Genomic DNA, 20,831 nt, shown 5'->3' with positions numbered 1-20,831 from the left:
TGCACGTGCCTTACCCAGCACCAGCGGGTTTACGGCTTCGAGATGGGATGGGTTAGGGAGGAGGTCTAGCTCAATCGACTTGTTATTGGGGAGCTTCACGTGCTTGCGCAGGCCGAGATGGTACTCGACGTCGCCGCTGAGATGTGCATCCTCGATCGCCACCCGGCCTTCGAACTCGTTGAGGATCGTGCGTAGAGACTTGTTCAGCACGTTTGCCAGGACGCTCAGGCGGCCACGGTGCGCCATGCCGATGATCGCACTCTGCACGCCGAGGTTGCTCGAGGTGAGGATGGCTGCGTTCAGGGCCGGAATGAGCGCTTCGCCACCGTCGAGGCCGAAGCGCTGCTTAGTGGCGTACTTTACCTCCAGAAACTTCTCGAAGCCGCAGGCTTTCACGACGTCATTGTAGCACAGCTTTCGCTCGTCGACCGGCAGGGGCTGCAGGCAGTTCATGACCTCCTGCCTGAACCAGTTGCGTAGCTCGAAGAAGCCCGAAGACATGAACTCGAAGCCAATCGGCCCGCAGTAGAGCCGGCGGAGTTGCTGGGTAATTTGCTCCAGGGTCATGGCAGTGCCTCCACTAACAAAGGTTGCATCGTAGCTGGCGCCAAGGGTGACGTTGAAGACCTGCGTCAGATCCTCCGTGGAGAAGCCGAACTCCTGCGGCGCCAACGTGTGCGAGCCGAGAATGTGATTGTCCGCGTGGTAACCGCTGAGCGGGTCGACATTCGCCATGTGGTGGCCAAACCGCTCATACTCGCGGATCATCCACGACAGCCGCATGTTGTCCTCACGCTGCTTTTCCGACAAAGACTTGGCGTCTATAGGCCGGCTAAAGGTGGCCACCACGGGGGCATCGTCGTTTCCACACCGGATCGCCTCCAGCACGGGCACCCAGCTGGGATCCACGAGCGCGGCGTCGGCCTCGTATTGTCGCATGAGGTTTTCCACGTAGCGCTGATTCTCGGTGCTGACAAGCTGGTCGTATGGGTTTGGCTTTCGAATCGTGAGGGCGTCCGTGTAGCTGCGCATCGCCACCGACCGGACGGTGACGACGCCACTGAGAGCCCGGCGCATCATCTTTACCTGCGGATAAGGTTGCCCCGTGCCCGGGTGTCGACACCGAGCCCGCCTGTGTCTGTATGCGAGCGCACGCGCAGAATGGGAGGGCGGGCCGGAAGGGCAATAGAGAGGGAGCCGGCTACGACGGGAGAACAAGTGGGACTGTCAAGGAGAGACGTGTGATGCGGCAGGGGCGAGATGAGGGGAGTGAGATGCAGGTGGACGGCAGCCACCATGTACGGAGCAAGCGATGCTCCCAATAGCCGCCAGTGGGTGAAGAAGAAGAGAGAGGGAGAGACTATCACGCGAGAGGCGGTCTCCTCTGTCGTCGGTGAGAGGGCGCGGTGCGTGTGCGGACTGAAAGGGAAGTGTGGCGAAGGGTCGGGCAGTCGGTAAGTGAGGGAGTAGAAAACGGGAAGAGCTGCGGCGCCGGGGGGGCCAAGCTGCACCTGACAAGGTCAGCCCGCATAGGCGGAAACTGTGGAGGCTACGCAGCTCTCGTCGTGCGTCCTTCGCGAAGCGCTTGCGCGTACGAGCGTGTCCCCCTGGAAGGGGGCGCCCACGCGCCAGATAAAGAGGAGTGAGACTGGCTCCGAGCAAAAAAAAAGAGCGAGACAAAGACGCTACAGCGGCTCACATATCAAACACATAAAGGAAGAGGATAAGCGGGTACGTGCTTGAAGGAGCCCATTGCAGGAGAGGTGGGGGCCACGGTGGAAGACGAACTGACCTCTGTGCGGACTAACGAGGTCAGCACGACACCATGACATACACGGACTGCTTTTCGTCTTCAACGTGCTCACTCTCTGCCGTAAGAGAGAGCGCACCCATTCAGCTCTGCTCCGCCCCCACCCCATCGCGCGGGCGTGAGGCGGCGACAGGCACATGGCGCTACAGCCATGCACCGACTCGGTCATCGGAGCACAGCCTCCGCCCACAGACGCTGCCCACTCGCCCCACTGCGCTGGCCGTGCCTCATGCACGGCTCCCATCGTGCGGGCTGCCGCGTCCCCCACCCCCTCGCAGGGGGGAGAGGGGGAGGGTGCTGCTCAGCCTCCACACACCAGCAGACAGTGCGAGGGCCGAATGAGATGCGTTGAAGCGACTCGAACGCCTCCGTCATCGTAGAGATGGAACAGGTGCGGCCACTGTCATACGTCGCTTCGACGCAACGCCATCCAGCGCCTGAGCGGTGACGCAGCGTAGCCATGCACTGTTCCGATGCCCCCAAACCGCGGGGCACGTCACCCTGTCGCCGTGACGAGTGCTTTGGCATACGGCGGAGACAGAGAGGGGCTGCGTGCTGTTGCTACACGCAGCACACATAGTGAGAGAGAGGGGGCGGCGCCTGCACCCCCGAGACGCCACGCCTCTGCGCGGCGGCCTGTCTCCGGCCCCTTTCTCATGGGGCGGTGGGGGAGGGGGGAGGAGTACGTGACACACACACACGTACACACAGTCTTTTTTCTCTCGATTGCAGAGGCCACAACGGTCAAGCCCAAAAGACCGGCACAGAGGCGCCCTCCACTCTCAGCTTACCATTCCTTTTACCCGCTCATGGTGCATGAGGAGGGGTGCAATAGACTTGTCTACGCGTTCCAGGCGCGTTCTGTCCGGTGAAGCTGTCGGGTGCGAGAGTGGGTGGGGAAAGTGCGCGTTCTCGCAAGGGGGCAGCCAGAAGCGCCACGACTCAGCGCGGCAGAAACAAAAATATGTGCCATACAGAGAGTGAGGGATACAGAGCCGTTCGGCTAGTGCACGCGAATCTTCTTCCTGAAGAGGTTGTGGAGCGTTTCGGCCGACCACCCTGAGATGTGCATGGTCATGACATCCTTCGGGTCGCTACTGACAAGCACCACGCGCGGAAACATTTGTGACGACCTCTCTACAAATGAGATGTGCTTGAAGTAAGGCTCTGAGCTGTATGTGCGCTTGAACATGGCTATCGAGTTCACCTGCCATGGCGCGATCATGCGGGCCATGCCGCGAACCTCGATGCGGGCCGACACATAGATGACATCGTCGGTGCGATCGCCTTCGCTCACCGTGCAGCAGCTTTCACACTGCCACCGCAGTTCTTCGTGTTGCGTCATGAGGAACAGCTTGGCGCACATGTTACAGCGTACGACATCCTTTTCAAATCCGAGATCAAGGCACTCCGAGGCGGTGGCTTGGGCCACCTCTGATGGAAGCGCGACGACCACGCTCAAGAGAGCGGCCGTTAGGCACAGCAGTACAAGCGCTGTAGCCCGCATGGTGTGCGCGAGCGTCTCGGATGAGTGCAAGGACACCAACTATGTAGGGAGCTGCACCAGTGGAGGCGACGAGCGAGAAGGAGAGCGGTGTGGACTTGTCGATGGGAGGTTGCGAAGGAGCGGAGAGGAAGGGAAGTTGACTGTGGCGTCTTCAAAGAGGAATTCGTCCAGACACAAGCGGCCAGCGTCCTACCGCGCAACACTGGCGTGGCGCCAACGCACACACCGGCACACGATTACCACACAGAAACGGCACCTGCTGCCCGCTGCCATCGCTCCGTTCCATGTCACATCACCACACAGTAGTGTGGCATGGGGAGAGGGGAAGGCAGAAAGTGGAGCAGATGGGCACGCTAACACCCCTGAGCACTCACACACACTCACACGCATACACACAGAGACATGCCTACCTCTCCCCATGCATTTGAGAGATCTTCTCAGACATATTCTTTGAACGTTGTTGTGGCTGCGCCTTTGCTCTGAGTACAACGAAGCGGAGCGAGGGGCCGGCGCACTCTATCGTACATAAGGGACTGGTGACTTGAGCGACAGCAAGGAGACACACACACACAAAATATGAAACGCCCCAACACCCTCCCACACACGCAAAGGGAAAGCGCCAAGGGAAAAAAAAGGCAATGGAAAGAGAGAGAGAGGATGACGCAGAGCGTGCAGCCACTGCCTCACAGATGCCACCGTCGTCCCCCCTTCCCTGAACATTCGCACGCATCACAGGCGCGAATCCTTTCACCCATGTAGAGCGACGGGAGCGGAGCGAGTCCGTGAGAAAGGGCAGTGCGCGGGGCTCACGGGAAAATAGCAGTCGACGCATCGCGCTGCTTCGCCAGCTGCACTGGTACTTTACATCGCGCCTTTGTAATAAGGAACATTCACGCACGTACCACAATCTCGGGAGACGAACGGGCGGGCATCCGCCTCCGCGCTCCTCGTCTTCCTCACCACCTGCTACCGTCGCACACGCACTGCAGGCCAGCTTACTTTGCAGCGCTGTGGGAAGCGATGGTAACGACCGTGTGGGGGTAGGTCGAGGTACCGTTGAGCAGGCGCATAAACTCCTCGTACGACACGCGCGGAGCCGCCTCTGGAAAGAGGCGTTTCGCGAGGGCCCGCATCTCTTCGTCGGATATCGAGGTGATCTCCAGCTTCTGCCGCACACACATCTTGAACTCGTCAGTCCCGATGAGGCTGTCCTTGGCGTAGTCAGTGATCGCGTGGAACCCTTTCATGAAAAGCTGGCGGCGCTCATTATATTGCGCGAGGAGCTCCGCGGCGCCTCGTGCGGCGGCCGCGGCTTCGTTCCTCTGGCGCTCTTTTTCCTCCGCCTCTTTCGGGTCGTCGAGGAACGACGTGGTGGCGTGATCGGCACTCTCCTGGTAAACGGCCTCCCACGGGCGGCTGTCACTCGCCACGGCACTGCCCTCGGGCATGATACGGCTGGCTACCTCCTCGTAGCTGACGTAGGATTCGTTGCTCTTGTCGAAGTACCGCAACACAGTCAGGATCTCCTGCTCAGTGATGTTGAGGTTGAGTTCCTTCATGATGGAGAGGAACACCTCCATGTCGAGGCCGCCGCGCCCGTTCTCGTCGGCGCGGCGAAACGCCTCCGCAAGACCTGTGGTGCTGCTTTGCAGCATTGCTTGCATCTTGCGCACAATCTTGTTGATGTCGGAGTGCCCAAACTCCTCGGGATTGTGCTCCATGTAATTCAGCGAGTGCTCATCCGAGTTGAGGATGACGAAAGGGAAGGAGTTGATCGACACAAGCGCGCCAACGTAGAAGTCGTCCGCGTGGAAGTATTCACCGTCCGCCCGGCGCACCTTTTGGCGCTGCAAGAACTTCCCGCCCACAATGCCGCTGTTGCGGATGACTGGCTCGAAGATGGAGATGGTGTTGTCACCGGGGTAGACGGCCAGAACGAAGCGGCGCACTTTATCCTCTTCCTTGCCGTTGTCTAGTCGGGCGAGAAACTTCACCACAGCGTCGGCGAAGCGGTGGCGGCGCAGCTCATCGCGTTTTTCGTTGTGGCGCTCCCGCATCTCCTCCTCGGAGATCTCACGCCGCGTCGAGCAGGGTGGCACGAAGGGCGGCGGTGTGGCACCGGGAATGGGCTCATATGCTGTGATGCCGAACCGCTCTGCCATGTAGTCGCGAGTGAACTGATTGTAGTCGTGGATCTTCACCTGGCGGCCGTAAAGGTTGAGTACGTTCCCGATGCGGATGTCGTCTTCGGTGTAGTAGACGGTGTTCGCGTTCTCCTTGAAGGTGACGGAGCCAAGAGTCGAGGAGTCGAACTTGCCAGAGGGGTCCGTTGGCTTCGCGATGCGCTGGCGGCTGAAGAACTTTGGGAACGGGTCGCGACCGCTGTTCTGCACATCCTTCTCGACGAGGGCGAGACTGCCATCGCTAAGGAAGTAGTAGAGCGTGAGATAATGCTTCGTTCCGTAGAGGCTTGCTGTGTCGTCCCACGTGCAGTCACACCGCAGCACCTTGCGGTCAAACTCAAGGAACCGTCGGGTGGCGCGCACCTGGGCCGACGAGAGCACCATGCTGAGCGGACTGGACGCTGCGATGGATGTCACGTTATGCGCCTTGGCCACAGGGCGACGGAGCTTGGTGGTGTACGCGTCCGTCGGTGGCACGATGGCAGCCGGCACCTCTTCCCCGGCCTCCTTCAAGAGGGCACGAGTAAAGGGATCGGCATCGTAAAGCTGGTACGTGCGACCGTAGAAGGACACCGACTCACCAACCCGCAGCTGCGCGGCGGTGATTGGCGCACCGTCCGGGTTTGGTACGATGTGGCGCTTCAGGTTGGCAGGAGAAGCAAACCCGGAGTTGTCCTGCTGCGGCTCCGTCACACTCATCGTGCCATCCTCGAGATAGAAGTTGATGACCACTTTGCGCACCCGCTCTGTTTCCTCCGGACTGTCCGAGACGGGCTCGACGCAGTATCCGTAGTAGCGCAGCACGCGACCTGCTAGATCCTCTCCACCGTGGCCATCTCCCCCGGGCGCCGCCGTGAAGGTTGAAGCGACAGCCTTGAAGGTGGATCCCGGGTGGGCTTCAGCGTCCATGCCAAGGGTACGGTCTACGGGTACACCAGCAATGGTCGTTGCGCAGCCCATCTTTACACCATGAATCTGGCGGCGGTCGTAGTTGCGGCGTATCATCTCCTCGCCACAGGACAGCCCCGGCACCATTGGGAGCCGGAACTCCTTCTTCATTTGCTGCGACTGACTGTAGGCCATGATGCTGCGGTAGAGAGCGGGGTGGGGGGGTGGGGGGATAGTCAGGAGGTTCGACGCAGTTGTATAACGTCAACAACGGAAGCGCGCTGAGGCGAGAGAGAGTGTGTGTCGTAAGAGACGAGTAAAGCCGCCGGGCAAACTAAAATGGCCACTAAAGCAAGCGAGAGCCAGAGACCCGCTGATGCCGATGTGGTGAGGAGTCGTGTCGCGGGTGTGACGATTGGCTGGTGCAGAGAAGCTGAGAGAGGAGGGGCCGAGGTGATGAAGAGAGCGCGAGGGCGCCATGAAGCAGGTAGGTGTCGGCCTCTGTCCCTTCACCTGTGTCGCAATTCGCACCGCGCGGGACGAAGAACCACAAAGACATTCGTGAAAGGGGGGAGGAAGGGGAGGGGGTGGAAGGCTTCCCGTCATTCAGCCCTGTACGCGAACTCGCTCGCTTTGAAGAACAGCAAACATAGGAGATGGGCTGAGGATGTGCGGGCCTAAGAAGATGCCGTGGTAGGGCCGCTCTCACGCGGAAGAAACGTAACAGCGCAACGAAGAACGGCGACGTGGATGCCTAGAGGGCGTAGGGTCCGCATTGCGGTCTTTCGCTTGCACGCTTGTTCGCTCTGCTGTTGTTTGTCTTCATGACGAGGTGGTGAGGAATGGCCGTACTTTGACGTGAACCGCCAGGAGGAAGAGAGGAGGCCCGCAGCACGCTGCGACGCAGCGGCTCAATGCGAAAGCGCTCACGTGGTTTTACCTTTTCTTAGAATGCAAGCGCGAGGCGCGGCGGCCAGGGGAAGAGGAGGGTGTGGGCGCGGAGGCGAAGCAGAGCAGTACGCGGGGACGGCAGCGTGACAGGGGATCATCCGGCCATTAGGAAGCGCAACTCTCCTCTCCCCGATCCCCCGCCATCCCTTCTAACCATCGTCCCCTCTCCTGCCCCCACCCTCCTGACCCTGCTGAGCACCGCCTACGCACGTCTTGCTCCGCCGACACGCCACTTCCCCGTTACGCTTCTCTGCAGACAACACCCCGTTCTTGGAAGCCGTTGCTGCACCTCCCTTGGCAGCAACAAGACAGGAAACCAATCAACCACAAAAAAAAGGAAGCAACTGGACAGAGAGTGAAGGGAGAGGCAGAGGGAGGCCCTTACAGAGTTCCGTGCGTCCACCATGAACTATGAAGACATAGCATCAGCACTGGCAGCTACGTAGCACCCCAGGCAGTGTACAACATTTTACATACGGAGGGCCGTAAAGCCAAGAACAGAAAATACTAAGGAATGGTAAGCTGAGAGTGGAGGGCGCCTCTGTGCCGGTCTTTTGGGCTTGACCGTTGTGGCCTCTGCAATCGAGAGAAAAAAGACTGTGTGTACGTGTGTGTGTGTCACGTACTCCTCCCCCCTCCCCCACCGCCCCATGAGAAAGGGGCCGGAGACAGGCCGCCGCGCAGAGGCGTGGCGTCTCGGGGGTGCAGGCGCCGCCCCCTCTCTCTCACTATGTGTGCTGCGTGTAGCAACAGCACGCAGCCCCTCTCTGTCTCCGCCGTATGCCAAAGCACTCGTCACGGCGACAGGGTGACGTGCCCCGCGGTTTGGGGGCATCGGAACAGTGCATGGCTACGCTGCGTCACCGCTCAGGCGCTGGATGGCGTTGCGTCGAAGCGACGTATGACAGTGGCCGCACCTGTTCCATCTCTACGATGACGGAGGCGTTCGAGTCGCTTCAACGCATCTCATTCGGCCCTCGCACTGTCTGCTGGTGTGTGGAGGCTGAGCAGCACCCTCCCCCTCTCCCCCCTGCGAGGGGGTGGGGGACGCGGCAGCCCGCACGATGGGAGCCGTGCATGAGGCACGGCCAGCGCAGTGGGGCGAGTGGGCAGCGTCTGTGGGCGGAGGCTGTGCTCCGATGACCGAGTCGGTGCATGGCTGTAGCGCCATGTGCCTGTCGCCGCCTCACGCCCGCGCGATGGGGTGGGGGCGGCGCAGAGCTGAATGGGTGCGCTCTCTCTTACGGCAGAGAGTGAGCACCTTGAGGTCGAGGACAAAAACGTCGTGGACACCCCCAAACGTTTGAAAAGCGAGCAATACGTGGAGAGGCACGCTCGCGGTCTCACGACGACGACGGTTGATCGAGGAGGCTGCGAGGAGGAACGATGAAGCTGCAAAGGTGATGGCTGCCCAGTCGCACGACCACAACTCCGGAGCCGGCGTATCGCACATCCATAATCGGTTGCGTGGCACCGGTCGCGTCGGTTGCCCAACGACGGCAGAAGACGTACATACTCGTAGTGTCCACCATCTGTAGTAGACCATCTTCGTAGCCAACGAAGACGACCCGCTCGCCTGCGTGCGCGGCAATGGCGGTGCAGCGAGCAGCCCGCATGGCTGTCTCCCCCGCCTCTGAAGGCTGCTGCAGGGATTTGCCCTGCGCCTGGGGCGTATAGTTGAGCGCTTCCTTAGTGGCAAGCACCTCGCTTGTGTCGCCGCTTCCTATCACGGCACCGCTGTACGTTACGCGAGCACACTCCCGGCCCTCGTCGTCGAAAAAGGACACTTCGCTGGCTTCGTGAGCGCTCGTATGGCGCACCGCAGCCAGTCGCACCTTTTCCGTCCCGACGTCGTACAGCAGCGTTCTGAGCTTCGCTGTCCGCACCTTTGACGGCACCAATACGCGCTTGCGGCTTTCCAAGACGTCGAGGCACACAATATCTGAGGTCCTACTCTGCGCGCTCACCGCCGTGGCCAAGGCCGACCGCGGCTCGTCCAAGTTGCGCTGAACGATGTATGGCTGCTCGGCCGACGACCCCAAGAGGAGAACCTCCGGAGTTTGCCATGCGGCTGCGACAGGAGTGGCGTCGCTCACGCTCGCGCGTGCACAGCGCACCATGGTACTATCGCTGCCGCACACCAGCAGCCCACTAATTCTACTCGAGGGGACTTGCTCGTCCAAGCCCGCCTTGCTCACCCACGTCATGGTAAACGTGCGCTCAACACCGTTCGCGGCGGTTGACGTGCTAGGGAGTACAGCAGTGCCTTCCCATAACGACAGCATGGTCGCCGCCGCCTTACAGTCCAGCTGAAGTGCCGAGACGAAGAGCCGTTGCGGCGCCCTGCCCATGTTGGCTGCTTCGGCAACCGCCACCATGACGGTTGCGGAGGCTGCATCATTCAAGATGGCCGCCACGCTTCCGTTCGGCTTCGAGTCCCAGTACACCGGCGTCAGCGCCGTCCAGCCCCTCTGCCCACATTTCTTCGCTGCGTACAGAAGTTGGCCGCACGTCGTCCCAACCCAGAGCGTCAGGGCACCCTTCTCGCCGCAACAGAGGTGCGCGCACGAGATTCCTTTGTTACTCTTGAGGGGCATCTCGGTGATCTGCCCCACCTCTGCAGTTGCGGTCAGCTCGACGGCGAGGATTGCCCCCTGATGGTTGGTGGACGCGGCCTTTAGTCCTGCGACGAGGACCGCCACCCGCTTTACACCAGAAGCGCTTTTCTCCATGGAGGGTGGCGACAGGGGGAGCACATGCAAGAGGCAACTGATTAAGAGGGCGCCGCCCTGCTTGTCTGGGGCGCGGCAAACTGCCTCCCGCCCCGTCTGCGACACTGCACTCCAGACGCATATAGACCCGTCTGCTGCGCCGGTGCACAGAGTATCCCAGCGGAGGTCGGGTGTCAAGGACAAGCACACCCCTCGGATAGCCGTCGCGTGCGGTTTGGCGGTCCACAGCAGCTGCAGCTCATTCACTTCTCCACGCGCGAAGCGCGCGTAGCTCGCAACGCTCACTGAGCCGTCGATCGTGCCCCAGACGAGCTCCTTCAGCTGCGGCACGAGAATGGGAATTGCCGCGGTGCAGGTGATGGAGCAAGTGGCGCCGCTCTTGCGGTGGTAGAGGCGCACGCGATCGAATAGGCTCGTGCTCACCACAACATCCTCGTCCGTGATGACGCAGTCGACTGTGGCAGCGTGCGCCTTGTGGTACCAGCGGCACTTGATGCCAACGTAAGCTGGCACGGCGGCCGACGCGGTGGGCTTCCGCGACGCCTCCGCAGACGCCATGTTATCTACGTCAACAGCCCATTCCTGTACGTACCCGCTGGTGCTGCCCGTCAGGAGGTACAGTGTAGACGACTGCGGCGCAGCCGCTGTATTGCCACTGTTGCGATTGAATGGACACACATGCAGGAAGGTGGTGCCACCGTCAGGGTCGGCAGCGGAGCGCACCCTTTGGAAAGCGATGGTGTCGGTCGTGCCTAAGCATACCACGCTGCCTCGACCACTCCGCTTCGCCGGTGGGTCAGTGAAGCGGAGAAAAGCCATCGCGCAGCGAGTCGCGGCGGCCACGACTGTGTCTGCTGCCAGGAAAGCCAAAGAGTGCACGTTGCCCAGCTCTGCTGTGGCCAGTACCCACAAGAGCTGCACCTTGTTTTGGTCTGCAACGGCTTCGTTTGAGAGGTTCGATTTGTGCAGATGGCGCCACAGTCGAACCGTGCCGTCAAGACTTGCCGTGGCGATTAGTGTCGAGGTGTCTGTCGACCGCACCGTCAAGGCGGTCAGGCGACTGACATGACCTCTCAGCACCGTGACGCTGCGCAGGGTAGAGCGGTCCCATACATAGACGCACGCCTCCTCGTCCGCCCCAGATGTTGCGGCTGAGCCCTCCACGGTCGTGTACAGGTGCGAGGCCGTCATCGCGCAGTGATGGACCGTGAACGACGGGTGTAAGAGACAGGCGGCGACGACAGCACCAGTTAATTCATTCCAAACAAGCATACGGCCCTTGTCGTGCTTCGAGATTACCTGAAGCCGCGGCGTGGCGGACGGCGTGGCGGACGCTTTGCGGTCAACTCGCTGAGCTTCCGTGGGGGAGCACTGCGAAGAGGGAGACGCTCTGCGCGTGCTGGCAATCAGCTGCTGTATGCCGCGAGTGCCAGAGACTGCGTAGCACTGTCGTGTTGAGCTGCTAGGGGGCTTGCACAGTGGCAGTATCTGCGCATACATGTCTGATACGTGGGCACCATTAGCAGCCGACATGTTCGCCACCGCCACCGCGGTGTCGGGTGATGGCATCAAGTGCGTCCCGCGCACTCCAAAAGGGCTTCGCAGCACGTTTACCGAAAACATTGTCCCCTCCATGGCGCGGAGTTTGGGGAGAGGGAAGTACGCCACGGAAGATTTGGTGAGTCCCGCCAAAATCAAAGGGTGGCCCGCGGGGAGAGGGAAGGGAGTCGGAGGGAGGAGGCCTTCTGATATGCTCTACAGAAAGGAAATGGGCGGGCGCGATGGGTGCCTGATATCACTGATATCCGCTTGTTTGGGGGTGGAGGGGGGGGAAGAGTGTGCGACAGGTGTCTGTGGGGGGTTGTTTTTGGAGAAGGCAGCGAACCGTAATAAGAGAAGAGGGGGGAGGGAGGGAGGGAGGGAGGGAAGTTAATGTTAGCGTGGGTGTATCTCTCTCTGTGTGCGCCAGCCGCAGCTATCCATTGAGTCGTCATCGCAACCGTGCTCACGACAAGGGGCACTGTTGTGGTCCACCAAGCGGACTGCTCACCTCCACCGAGGATCGTGTATCGCTCCTGCATGTGGATATATATATATGTGTGTCCTTCACAGCTCAAGTTCTTTTTTTTTCGTTGCACCCTCTTCAGTGGGGCAAGAGGGAGAGGGGCGAAGGGCGGCCTTTGGTACGCCGGCGTCCTCTTTAGTTGAGCGTGAAGGTGCGTCGCACCCTGTGGAGAGCTGCGAGAGAGACCACAACAAGCAACAAGCGAAAGTACAGCGGCACCTCTCTACACAAAGCAGATGTGCGACACACGGACTGTGGGTCAAGGCGCATCGTCTGTCGGCGTAGCACACCAGCTGTCGTCCTCCATACACCGCTGAGCCTGCCTTCGTTGATGCAAGAGAGGTGCGGATCTCACAGCGAGCCTTCTCGCTTTGCACGCTTGCTGCTGTGTGGGTATGGCATCGAGCTAGTCGAGCGCTTAGATGCGGACGAAGACGACATGCTGTCTGAACTACAACTTGAGGAAGGGCGACTGATGCTGCTGCGACGAGATGGTGACAACGGCGCGGCAGTTGGCACACGCGAGCCACTAACGACAGTAGTAGACCCGACAGGAGGCTTCCAGGACTCGGTGAAGGACTGGGTGTGCTGCATGAGCAGCTCCAGCGTCAGCACCGGGTGACTCATCTCCTGCGACGCACTCTCGCCCGTACGTGCGAGGCGGCTCCACGGTCGAGAGGTCTCTCGTTGCTGGAGGTCCTCGTGGTGCGCTTGTTCCACGGTGGACACGAGGGTGACTCGGTAGCACTCGTCCTCAAACACCGTCAGGGGCACGGGAACGGCTGTCGTGAAGGCGTCGCCTTGCCTTTGATAGTCACGAGAGCCCTCCGCGATTGGCTGGTTGGGCTGCGTGTACACTGTCCGGTGCGCCACATCAGCTGCTTGAGCCGCCCGCACCGCAGATTCGCTGCACCGGAAAGGCACATCCTGCCCTTGCCGGCCGACGTACTCTGGACGTGCCAGCAGAGGCTTGGGAATGCGCTCCCGGCGAAGTCGATACACCGCTGGGGAGAGCGGCACCTTGTGCAGCGGCATCCAGGATTGCTCACGGTACTCGTCGCGGCTGCAGCGGTCAACGCCCACGAGTATTCGAGACCGCGTACGCGCCACGCGGTACTTTCGACGGTCAGAAGGTACATCAGCGAGAGTACCGGAGCGCGTGCGGCGAACAATCTGAACAACCTTTGTGTACAGGCTGGGAAGGGCGCGATGCCAGAGGACAGGGGCCCCACCGTGCGCACCCCTTCGCGCCGATGGCGGAAACAACCTCTGGACGTGCTCGCCCGACGCTACTGAGGATTGCGACATGGCCGGCGAGCCCTCCCGACCGCCTGTGCGGTCTCGATCGCGTGCAGCAGCGGCACTGAAGGGGCCCACGAGTTCTTCCTCGTGCGGGAGTGGGTAGAACATATCGCCTCCTCCCGGGCGGCGTGACAAGAGTGTTGGGATACCGTTGATATAGATGCGGCTGTAGTAGTGCGTCGGCGTGACAAGTGGCGAGGAGCGAAGCGTCTCGTCGATGTCGTCGTCCGCCATCCACGACGCGGTGGCGCGGTGCGTCGCCGAGGAGAAGTGGAAATGAACATCTTCGAGGGCGCGCCAGCGCGGCGGACGGCGACTGATGCGCGTTAGGCGGAGCTCGCAGGGAACGCAGAGGTAGTAGTACGCTTCCCGCGATTCGGGTGCGTGAGAGGGCGCCGAAGAAGGGAAAGCCCCGACACGTGAGGGGCAAGGGGACACGTCTCTGGAGCCGCCGGCATGGCTGTTGCCTGATGCAGTCGCCTTGTCACTGCTGTCGTCCGTGGCCTCCTCGGCATCTGCGCTTGCGGCTACATCCACGGCGTACGCTCCGGCGTCGTCCTCGGCCGCCATGCGGCGACGTAAGCCATGCTGCTCCAATCGTGCCAGCAAGTTCTCTACCGGAGTGGCGCGACGACCATCACCCACGTTGACCACCTCTACGTCAAAGTTCGCATCTGCCCTGGACGCCACAGAGCGAGAGGATATGATGGCACCGGACTGGTTAAGGCGAGTGCGCAGGCGGTTCAAATCAGCCTCTGATCGAGAAGCAACGCCTGCCAGACTCAAGCGCGCGGAGGGAGGTCTGTTCAGACATGACGAGCGCTGCATCGCGAAGACCCTCAGAAACGAGTGGATGACACAGAAGCCGCCGTCGGCTAACTAGTTGTGCACTAGGCAACAACAAGTGAATTTTTTCACGCCGAGTCAGAACAACATGTGCTGTGTAGATGACCACAACAGCGGTGTGTGAGGTGGAGAAGGGTGGGGCAACTGAAAAACGACCAAGTCGAGTGAGGGTGAGGTGGCTTTGATTCGAAGCACTTGTCGCACGTGATGAGATGCCTCTGCTGTGAGCAACTCCCCCCCTGACACACACACACACACACTTACACTCGTGGAGGGCACAGAGAGAAGCACAGCCAACCGAGAGAATCGCGGAACTGTGCAAGTAGCAAGACGCGCTAGAAGCCAAGAATGACACTTCCGTCGTCGCATCAAAGACCTGGTGAAGAGGTACAAAGGAGCAGATCCTCTCCGGTGCGTTGCAGCGCCAACCCAGGGATACGGCGATGCGATGAAGAAAAAGGCGCCGCGTCTTCTCGACTGCCCCCTCGTTGGCTCAACTGAGACACGTTGTGGCGCTTTGGATACGCAGAGCTCCTCGTGGTGACGACTGTTTATATCACCCAAATGTCTTTTTTTTTTTGCAACTTTGCGTGAAGACTGCGATGACAGATGCCGGCGCGGTCTGCGCACCGCTCTCGCTTCTGTGCCGCCCCGCGTACGGCAACGACGGCATCCAATTCGGCGATTCACCACGGCCCACGCGTATTTGTCTGAAGCTGAGCAGGTTTGCGGGAGGGGGGAGGGGCGGTGCCGCATGCAGAAGCATTCGTGGGCTCAACTTTCAAGAGCCATCTCGCCTTCGTGCCGCACGCTTTCGCCACTGCGCGCTTGACCGGTGCCGGCTCCACCCTCTGCCCTACTCAATTCGTTTCTTCCGGGTCACCGACCATTATTGACATGCAGCGCTCCGTGAAGAACTCATTGACGGGGCCCGGGTCCATCACGAGGGAGAGCGCGAACGGAAGCGTTGTCGTTATCTCCACCGCATCCCTCCTTTCCAGGAGCACAACGGTGGAGGGCGCCGCGGCGGAGCGGGTGACGGAATCCGGCAGCGGGCACTCGAAGATGCGACACACAATATCCATAGGCGTGTCGGACACCAGCTCGCTTATAGGGGTCACCAGAAAATTACAGTAGCGGTTCTTTAGCTTCGCCAACGCTTCATTAGCCTTCCTGACGTCGTCATCGCCCGTCGCACTGAGGTGGCCAGCGGCGGTCGTTGATGATCTCCCGACCTGTGTGTTGGCGTGGAAGATGGCGTACTCGAAGATCAGCAGTGCACCGAGAAAATGAACGTTGCATTTCGCGTTGAAGGGCGTCTGCCTTGCACGCTGGCGAGCCTCATCAGCGCTCAGCACGTGGCGGGAGCACCGGTGTAGATGAGCGCGTGTCGCCGTCGCCGCGGCCCGCAGGAGGGTTTCCACTGCTGGAAAGACTTCTTGGAGTCGCTCCGCCATGATACTTGGCTCTGCGCGACTCATCTGTGGATCGACGAAAAGGGTCAGCATCTCTACCGTGGAGCGCCACGACACTGCCGTGTGCGAGGATGACGCTGTCTGTCGGTTCTCTTCGATCGCGCGCACCGTGTCGTCGGTGCAGGCGACGGCGAGAGGCAGCACCACCCTCAACACCACCACTTCCCAAAGATCCTCCTCCCGCTCCGGAGCGGATACCCTTGCTTGCTTCAAAAAGTGGGATAGCGTGCGAGAGAGGTCGAAGACGAGCACACCACCGGCGGTGCGCACCTCTTTGCTCGTGCGCAGCGGCGCCTCGGCTGAGCCCACCAGAAGGCTTGTTAGTATGTGGGCCGGCGGTATGTAGTCGAGCAGCACGCAGCCGCGCAGCATCCGAGCGACGTAGATGGGGAAGACGTCCAGCAAGGGCGCTTGACTCAGCTGCTTAGCGTAAAAACTCAGCACACCACCTAGTATTGACTCGAGCGCGCCGTGGCACATGCTCGACCTGGTCATCTTCAGCGCCGCTAGAGCATTGATGAAGGAAAGGGCCGTGTCAACGGTGAGCGAGGAGGGGAATATATTATTGCCGGTGGCCACAAAGGTAACGAAGCCGTCACAGCGAGTGACGCGCAGCGCTGCCAGGGCTGCCGCAAGTTGTGTGATTGTACGAAAGGAGACAGCGTCAAGCACCTCCTCCGGAGAAGAAACCGTCAGGCGGTTGCCCGCCTCGTGCGCGATTGTCGCCACGGCCGCTTCCGCCTTGGCCGATGGCCGTATGCGGCGCAGCACCTGCAATGCACCAACAAGGTCCTGCAGGCGGAGATGCTGCACATGGGCGCACAGCACCTGCAACACCCGCTCCACCCGCTGCTGGAGTTTGGACGGAGACATAATGCCCGGAAACTGATCCAGTAAAGGGAGCACCTTCATCAGGTCGGTGTAACTCAGGTCAAACGGAAACTCCGTACTGACCGGGCTCTCCCTCCCCGCATCCGGGATGGCAGTGCGCTGCTCGGCGTACTGGAACACCCGCTGCATTGCCGCGGCCCCAACGGTTTCGCAGTTGACAGCGCACGGTGCCGCCGCGTCCTGCGATGACGAGGCGTCCGTGTGATCCGCCGACCCGCTCCGCGCCTCATTCACAATGGCGGGATAGCCCTGGGCGAGATGCCGGAGGTCGTGGAACTCGTTTGGGAAGTTCAGCAACGCGCGGGTGACGTTCAGCCAGTGAGCGCCACGGAGAGCGGCCGCGTTCTCGAATATGAAGCACAGGAGGCTGTTGCGAAGCAGGTGAAGGCTCTCACCGGGGATGATCGCCATGCAATCCGTCGACGTGCGCCGACACTCCTCGACATAGCTGCGGCACGATTTGGAGAGGGCGCGCAGAACGCGCACCGCGTCGAAAGCGTTACACGTCGGCCCGTTCTTCTTCGTATGGTTGAACTCGAGATGCCACTTCTCTCCGCTGTAAAGGGGCACGACAACCAGCATGCTTAGCGCGTGAAAGCCTGCCTCTGTGAGCGCGAACATAACCCTGCCTAGCTCGTGCAGGCTGGCAAAGTTCAGTCGCGAGATCAAAATGGGGTACACATCTGTGTCCGTCACACCCGCCTTGCATAAATATTCAATGACCTTGCTCGCCTGCGACGAGGACATCCTGGGGATGAAGCGCATGCGGTTATGGTCCTCCTTGATGCAGGTCACAATCGTTCGCACAAAACTCGCCTCCGGACGAGCCCCGATGATGACAGCCGCAAAGGCCGCGTCACGGGTAAGCTGACCGAGGAAGTGACGGAGGTCTGTTGAGTTGCCGCGCCGGTCGAGCTCCGTTCCCGCCAGAACCGGCATTACCTCTGCCTTCAGGAAGCGCTTCATTTCTCCATGCGGGACTGGACGCGTACGATTTTTCATGTCGAGGAGTGCGTTCAGCTTGGTCGCTGCGTCGGCGATCGAAGCTGCTGTGACGACGGCGAGGACGCGCCGACCTGTACGAAGCATTTGGTTCGGTGAGGACAGGTGCCGCTTGGGAAGAGAGGGTGATAGGAGAGACCAGCCGTGCGTGTCGCCAAAGAAGAGGAGAGGGATCAGCGCCAAGCCACCACCGTCGCAGGCAAAAAGGTCACAATGGTGTCGGAAGAGGGTGCCTCGAACGCGTGGCGCTGTGGTTCCTCACCCCCCCTCACCCCACGCACCGAGTAACGATCGCGCGTGTTTGCCCTCCACCACCTCCGGATGATGCAGATGCCGCCGAAAAAAAAATTATGTGCAACGCCGAATGTCCGCTCCCGATCCCCTGCAGCGTCGCTCCACGCTCCTTCTCTACGTGACTTCTCGGCCTGTGCTTCCCTCTCGAGGAGTGGTTGCTCGAGTCCGTATGTGCGGGCGGAAGACAGGGCGAAGGCAGACGGTGAAGAAGCTGCGCGAGGGCACCCCAGCATTAGAGCAGAGGGGATACCGCAAGCACAGAACGCACGTCGTCGCGGGGCAGCAATGGGGATTCGTCGTGGAAGGGGGAGAGAGAGGGGAAGAGAGGGAGCGAGTGTGTGTGTGTGCGTGTGCGAGTGGCTGTTTTTGTCCGTCAAGGGACCATCACCTGCGGGAACGAGAGAGAGCGTATGAAGCCGTCACATGCTGGAGCCACGTCCGCCGACATACACGCATGCACGGCTCCTAGAGAAGGCTGCTCACTCCACGAAACGTGGGCCTTCACTTTCTTATGTGCTCCAACTGCGCAATCTGGCTCCATGGCCCTGTCGGCGCAGCGGCATATTCGGAGAAAGCCGCCCGGCATTCTGTTGCGAATACCACGTCAAACACCATCGCAGTCACCCTGGTGCCCCCCCGCAGAGTACCAAGCGAGAGGCAGGGCGGAGAGCTGCGCTGAGACACACCACCGCTGCACTCGTATCTTGCTGCCGTCCTCTCTGCCGTCGCTTTTACAGCTGCCGCTGCTGCTGCTTTTCGCTGTGGATCTCGTGGATGTGGCGGTTGACCTCCGCAATGCGCTCCAGTAGAGCAGTTCGAGAAGAAAGTAGCAGCGCCGTCCACGCCGCCGCGACTGTGTCACGGTTGCTTGGTGTGGTACTCCAGCGGGTGCCGCCAGGAAACATCCTCTCAGGATTCTCCCGCAGCTCCTTCGTCACACGTCGCTTTCGCTCCACCTCTGCGCGGACATTGTAGAGGTGTCTCGGGCACAGGGCCCACGACACAGCACTTCCGCCGAGCCCTTTACCGCAAGATGTGGCCTCTGTCTCTCCCGTGATGCGCACGCCATTGCAGAGAAGACCCAAGTGGTTGAAATACAGCACGAAAAGGGAGAAGGCTGCCTGGCGCGGGGTGGCGCCGCTGAAGGGAATCAAAAAGCTTTCCTCTTCATCAGAGCTGGAGGAGTCTCGGCGCCGCCTTCGTGGCGCCGTCCCGGCCCATGGGCGTAGTCGCTTTCGCAGTCGGGTGAACGCCGCTCCCTTGACAAACTCAGCCGAGTCGGATCGCGGAACGCTGTCGGTTGCGACCGCGAAACGAGGAACGCCTGTGTAGCATGTAAACGAGGCGGCCGCACAGCGCACGCCATCTGGCGGCACTGCTGCTGTGCTGTTAGCATCTCGATCCGGCGGCGTTGGCATCGGCGTCCGCTGGCTGGCGGTGGGGCATTCACTTTCGGCGCCCTCTGCACGAAAAATCGGCTGGCCGCGGAAGCGTTGCGGAAACGGAATGCGCGGCGGTAGATAGAGAGATGAGTCGCTCGCGTGCACGTCTCTGTGGGCACGCATGCAAAGCCGCAGCTCTTCTGCGTCCGCCCACACTGCGACCCATGCTTGCCGCCTCCGCGGCTTCTGGGTGTCGCCCGGAAGCTGCGCTAATCGACACAACCACTTCTCGACGTTCTCCATCCCCAGCACGGCTGCATGACGCGGCGATGTGACCGCTGGCCCTGCGCCACCTGTGGTGGTGAAGGAGCTCGAGCGATGCTGAAAGAGCTTCACCGACGAATCCGAGCACACCGGGGGCAGAGGCAGCTCCGAGCAGCACACCGTCAGAGGGCACTCTGGTCGGATATGCACTGTCTCACCGGCGCGAAAGGCGCGCTCGTTGGCCTCCTGCAGACGGCGACGTGCGGGATCGTCGGGAATGCCATTTCCGTCGGCGGCCGCGGCCGCCGTGATGGGTGTGTAGACTGCCGAATCAGTGAACTCTACAAAGGACTCGTCGATCGGGTCGATGATGACGCCACCACTAAGCACGCCAAAGCAGTTGAAGAGAGGGCAGTCCGAGTCGACGCTAAACTTCGCCTCCTCGGAGCTGATAGGAAGGTGGAAGTGGATGCTGGTCGATGGCATCTCGGGGTCTGCGGTCGCGGCCTCTCGATCAACCCCAGAAAAGATGTCAGCCGGGCGGAATCGGCCGCTGGCATCCGCCGTGCGGCACACTAGGCCATTCAAAAGGAGAAACACACCAGCCTCATCGACTCCCCCGAGCGACGATGAAGCAGACGCACAAGTCGGCGACTGAGATACATCGGCTACAGATTCCTCGCGATGCCGATTCGGGCCAGGAGACGAGCGGCGAGTGGATTGGCGGGGCATGCAATCGCGCGGTCACAAGCGATCTGAAAGCGCTGCTGTTTTTTTTTTGCACCCCTGAGCGAAGGAGCGAGGGGAAAGAGGGTACCGGCAGCGGCCTACTTGTGGTATGGTGACTGCAGCGGATGCGAGGGGGGAAACCACCAGACAGCGTACGCCGGCGGACGTGCAATAAGGTCGACGATGAAAGGAAGAGATATACGACGCACTTCGGCCACGCAGGTCCTTCTCGATGGCGCAGCAGGACACCCTGAGCCCGTTAGAGAAAGGGTTCCGCCAAGATGGGTGCCATGAAAGGGGTGCGGTGCGCATTTCGCGAGCGGCGCCAAGTCTCCGCACCCTCGCCAAGGTGTTGCACCCGCCCAGCCCACGCCGGAAGGTCATACGAAGAGAAGAGCGGCATGGCACTTTTGCATTTTGTGTGTTTTCCTCTTCTGTTGACGCTTTGAAGAGTGGGAAGGGGGAGGGGGAGTGCCCTGAAAGCACCGAACACCCGCGTCAGCCCTCCTC

At 60.9% G+C, this 20,831-nt stretch overlaps 7 protein-coding genes across 7 annotated transcripts in view; all 7 read right to left on the bottom strand.

The window, feature by feature from the left end:
- Positions 1 to 1,080, bottom strand: part of LSCM1_03433 (uncharacterized protein) — a gene marked incomplete at both ends in the record, with an annotated part of 3,021 nt that extends 1,941 nt beyond the window's left edge. The window contains one exon of the mRNA XM_067320975.1: positions 1 to 1,080. This exon is cut by the window's left edge and continues 1,941 nt beyond it. Coding sequence (XP_067177585.1) covers positions 1 to 1,080 — 1,080 coding nt within the window.
- Positions 1,081 to 2,813: 1,733 nt separating this feature from the next.
- LSCM1_03432 (uncharacterized protein) lies at positions 2,814 to 3,317 on the bottom strand (the record flags this gene model as incomplete). The annotated part of the gene is made up of 1 exon (XM_067320974.1): positions 2,814 to 3,317. One exon carries the CDS (start codon positions 3,315 to 3,317, stop codon positions 2,814 to 2,816), a length of 504 nt encoding a protein of 167 aa, XP_067177584.1.
- Positions 3,318 to 4,312: 995 nt separating this feature from the next.
- On the bottom strand, positions 4,313 to 6,583 carry LSCM1_03431 (uncharacterized protein; the record flags this gene model as incomplete). Its single annotated transcript, XM_067320973.1, has 1 exon — positions 4,313 to 6,583. The coding sequence occupies one exon, from the start codon at positions 6,581 to 6,583 to the stop codon at positions 4,313 to 4,315; it is 2,271 nt and encodes a 756-aa protein (XP_067177583.1).
- Positions 6,584 to 8,682: 2,099 nt separating this feature from the next.
- On the bottom strand, positions 8,683 to 11,706 carry LSCM1_03430 (uncharacterized protein; the record flags this gene model as incomplete). Its single annotated transcript, XM_067320972.1, has 1 exon — positions 8,683 to 11,706. One exon carries the CDS (start codon positions 11,704 to 11,706, stop codon positions 8,683 to 8,685), a length of 3,024 nt encoding a protein of 1,007 aa, XP_067177582.1.
- A 781-nt stretch (positions 11,707 to 12,487) lies between these two features.
- LSCM1_03429 (uncharacterized protein) lies at positions 12,488 to 14,266 on the bottom strand (the record flags this gene model as incomplete). The annotated part of the gene is made up of 1 exon (XM_067320971.1): positions 12,488 to 14,266. The coding sequence occupies one exon, from the start codon at positions 14,264 to 14,266 to the stop codon at positions 12,488 to 12,490; it is 1,779 nt and encodes a 592-aa protein (XP_067177581.1).
- Positions 14,267 to 15,144: 878 nt separating this feature from the next.
- LSCM1_03428 (uncharacterized protein) lies at positions 15,145 to 17,739 on the bottom strand (the record flags this gene model as incomplete). Its single annotated transcript, XM_067320970.1, has 1 exon — positions 15,145 to 17,739. The coding sequence occupies one exon, from the start codon at positions 17,737 to 17,739 to the stop codon at positions 15,145 to 15,147; it is 2,595 nt and encodes an 864-aa protein (XP_067177580.1).
- A 938-nt stretch (positions 17,740 to 18,677) lies between these two features.
- LSCM1_03427 (uncharacterized protein) lies at positions 18,678 to 20,324 on the bottom strand (the record flags this gene model as incomplete). Its single annotated transcript, XM_067320969.1, has 1 exon — positions 18,678 to 20,324. The coding sequence occupies one exon, from the start codon at positions 20,322 to 20,324 to the stop codon at positions 18,678 to 18,680; it is 1,647 nt and encodes a 548-aa protein (XP_067177579.1).
- Between the last annotated feature and the right edge of the window lie 507 nt (positions 20,325 to 20,831).

The sequence above is a fragment of the Leishmania martiniquensis genome, chromosome 27 (assembly GCF_017916325.1).
Source record: "Leishmania martiniquensis isolate LSCM1 chromosome 27, whole genome shotgun sequence".
Classification (NCBI taxonomy): domain Eukaryota; phylum Euglenozoa; class Kinetoplastea; order Trypanosomatida; family Trypanosomatidae; genus Leishmania; species Leishmania martiniquensis.
This window is presented reverse-complemented; position numbering and strand designations above follow the sequence as displayed.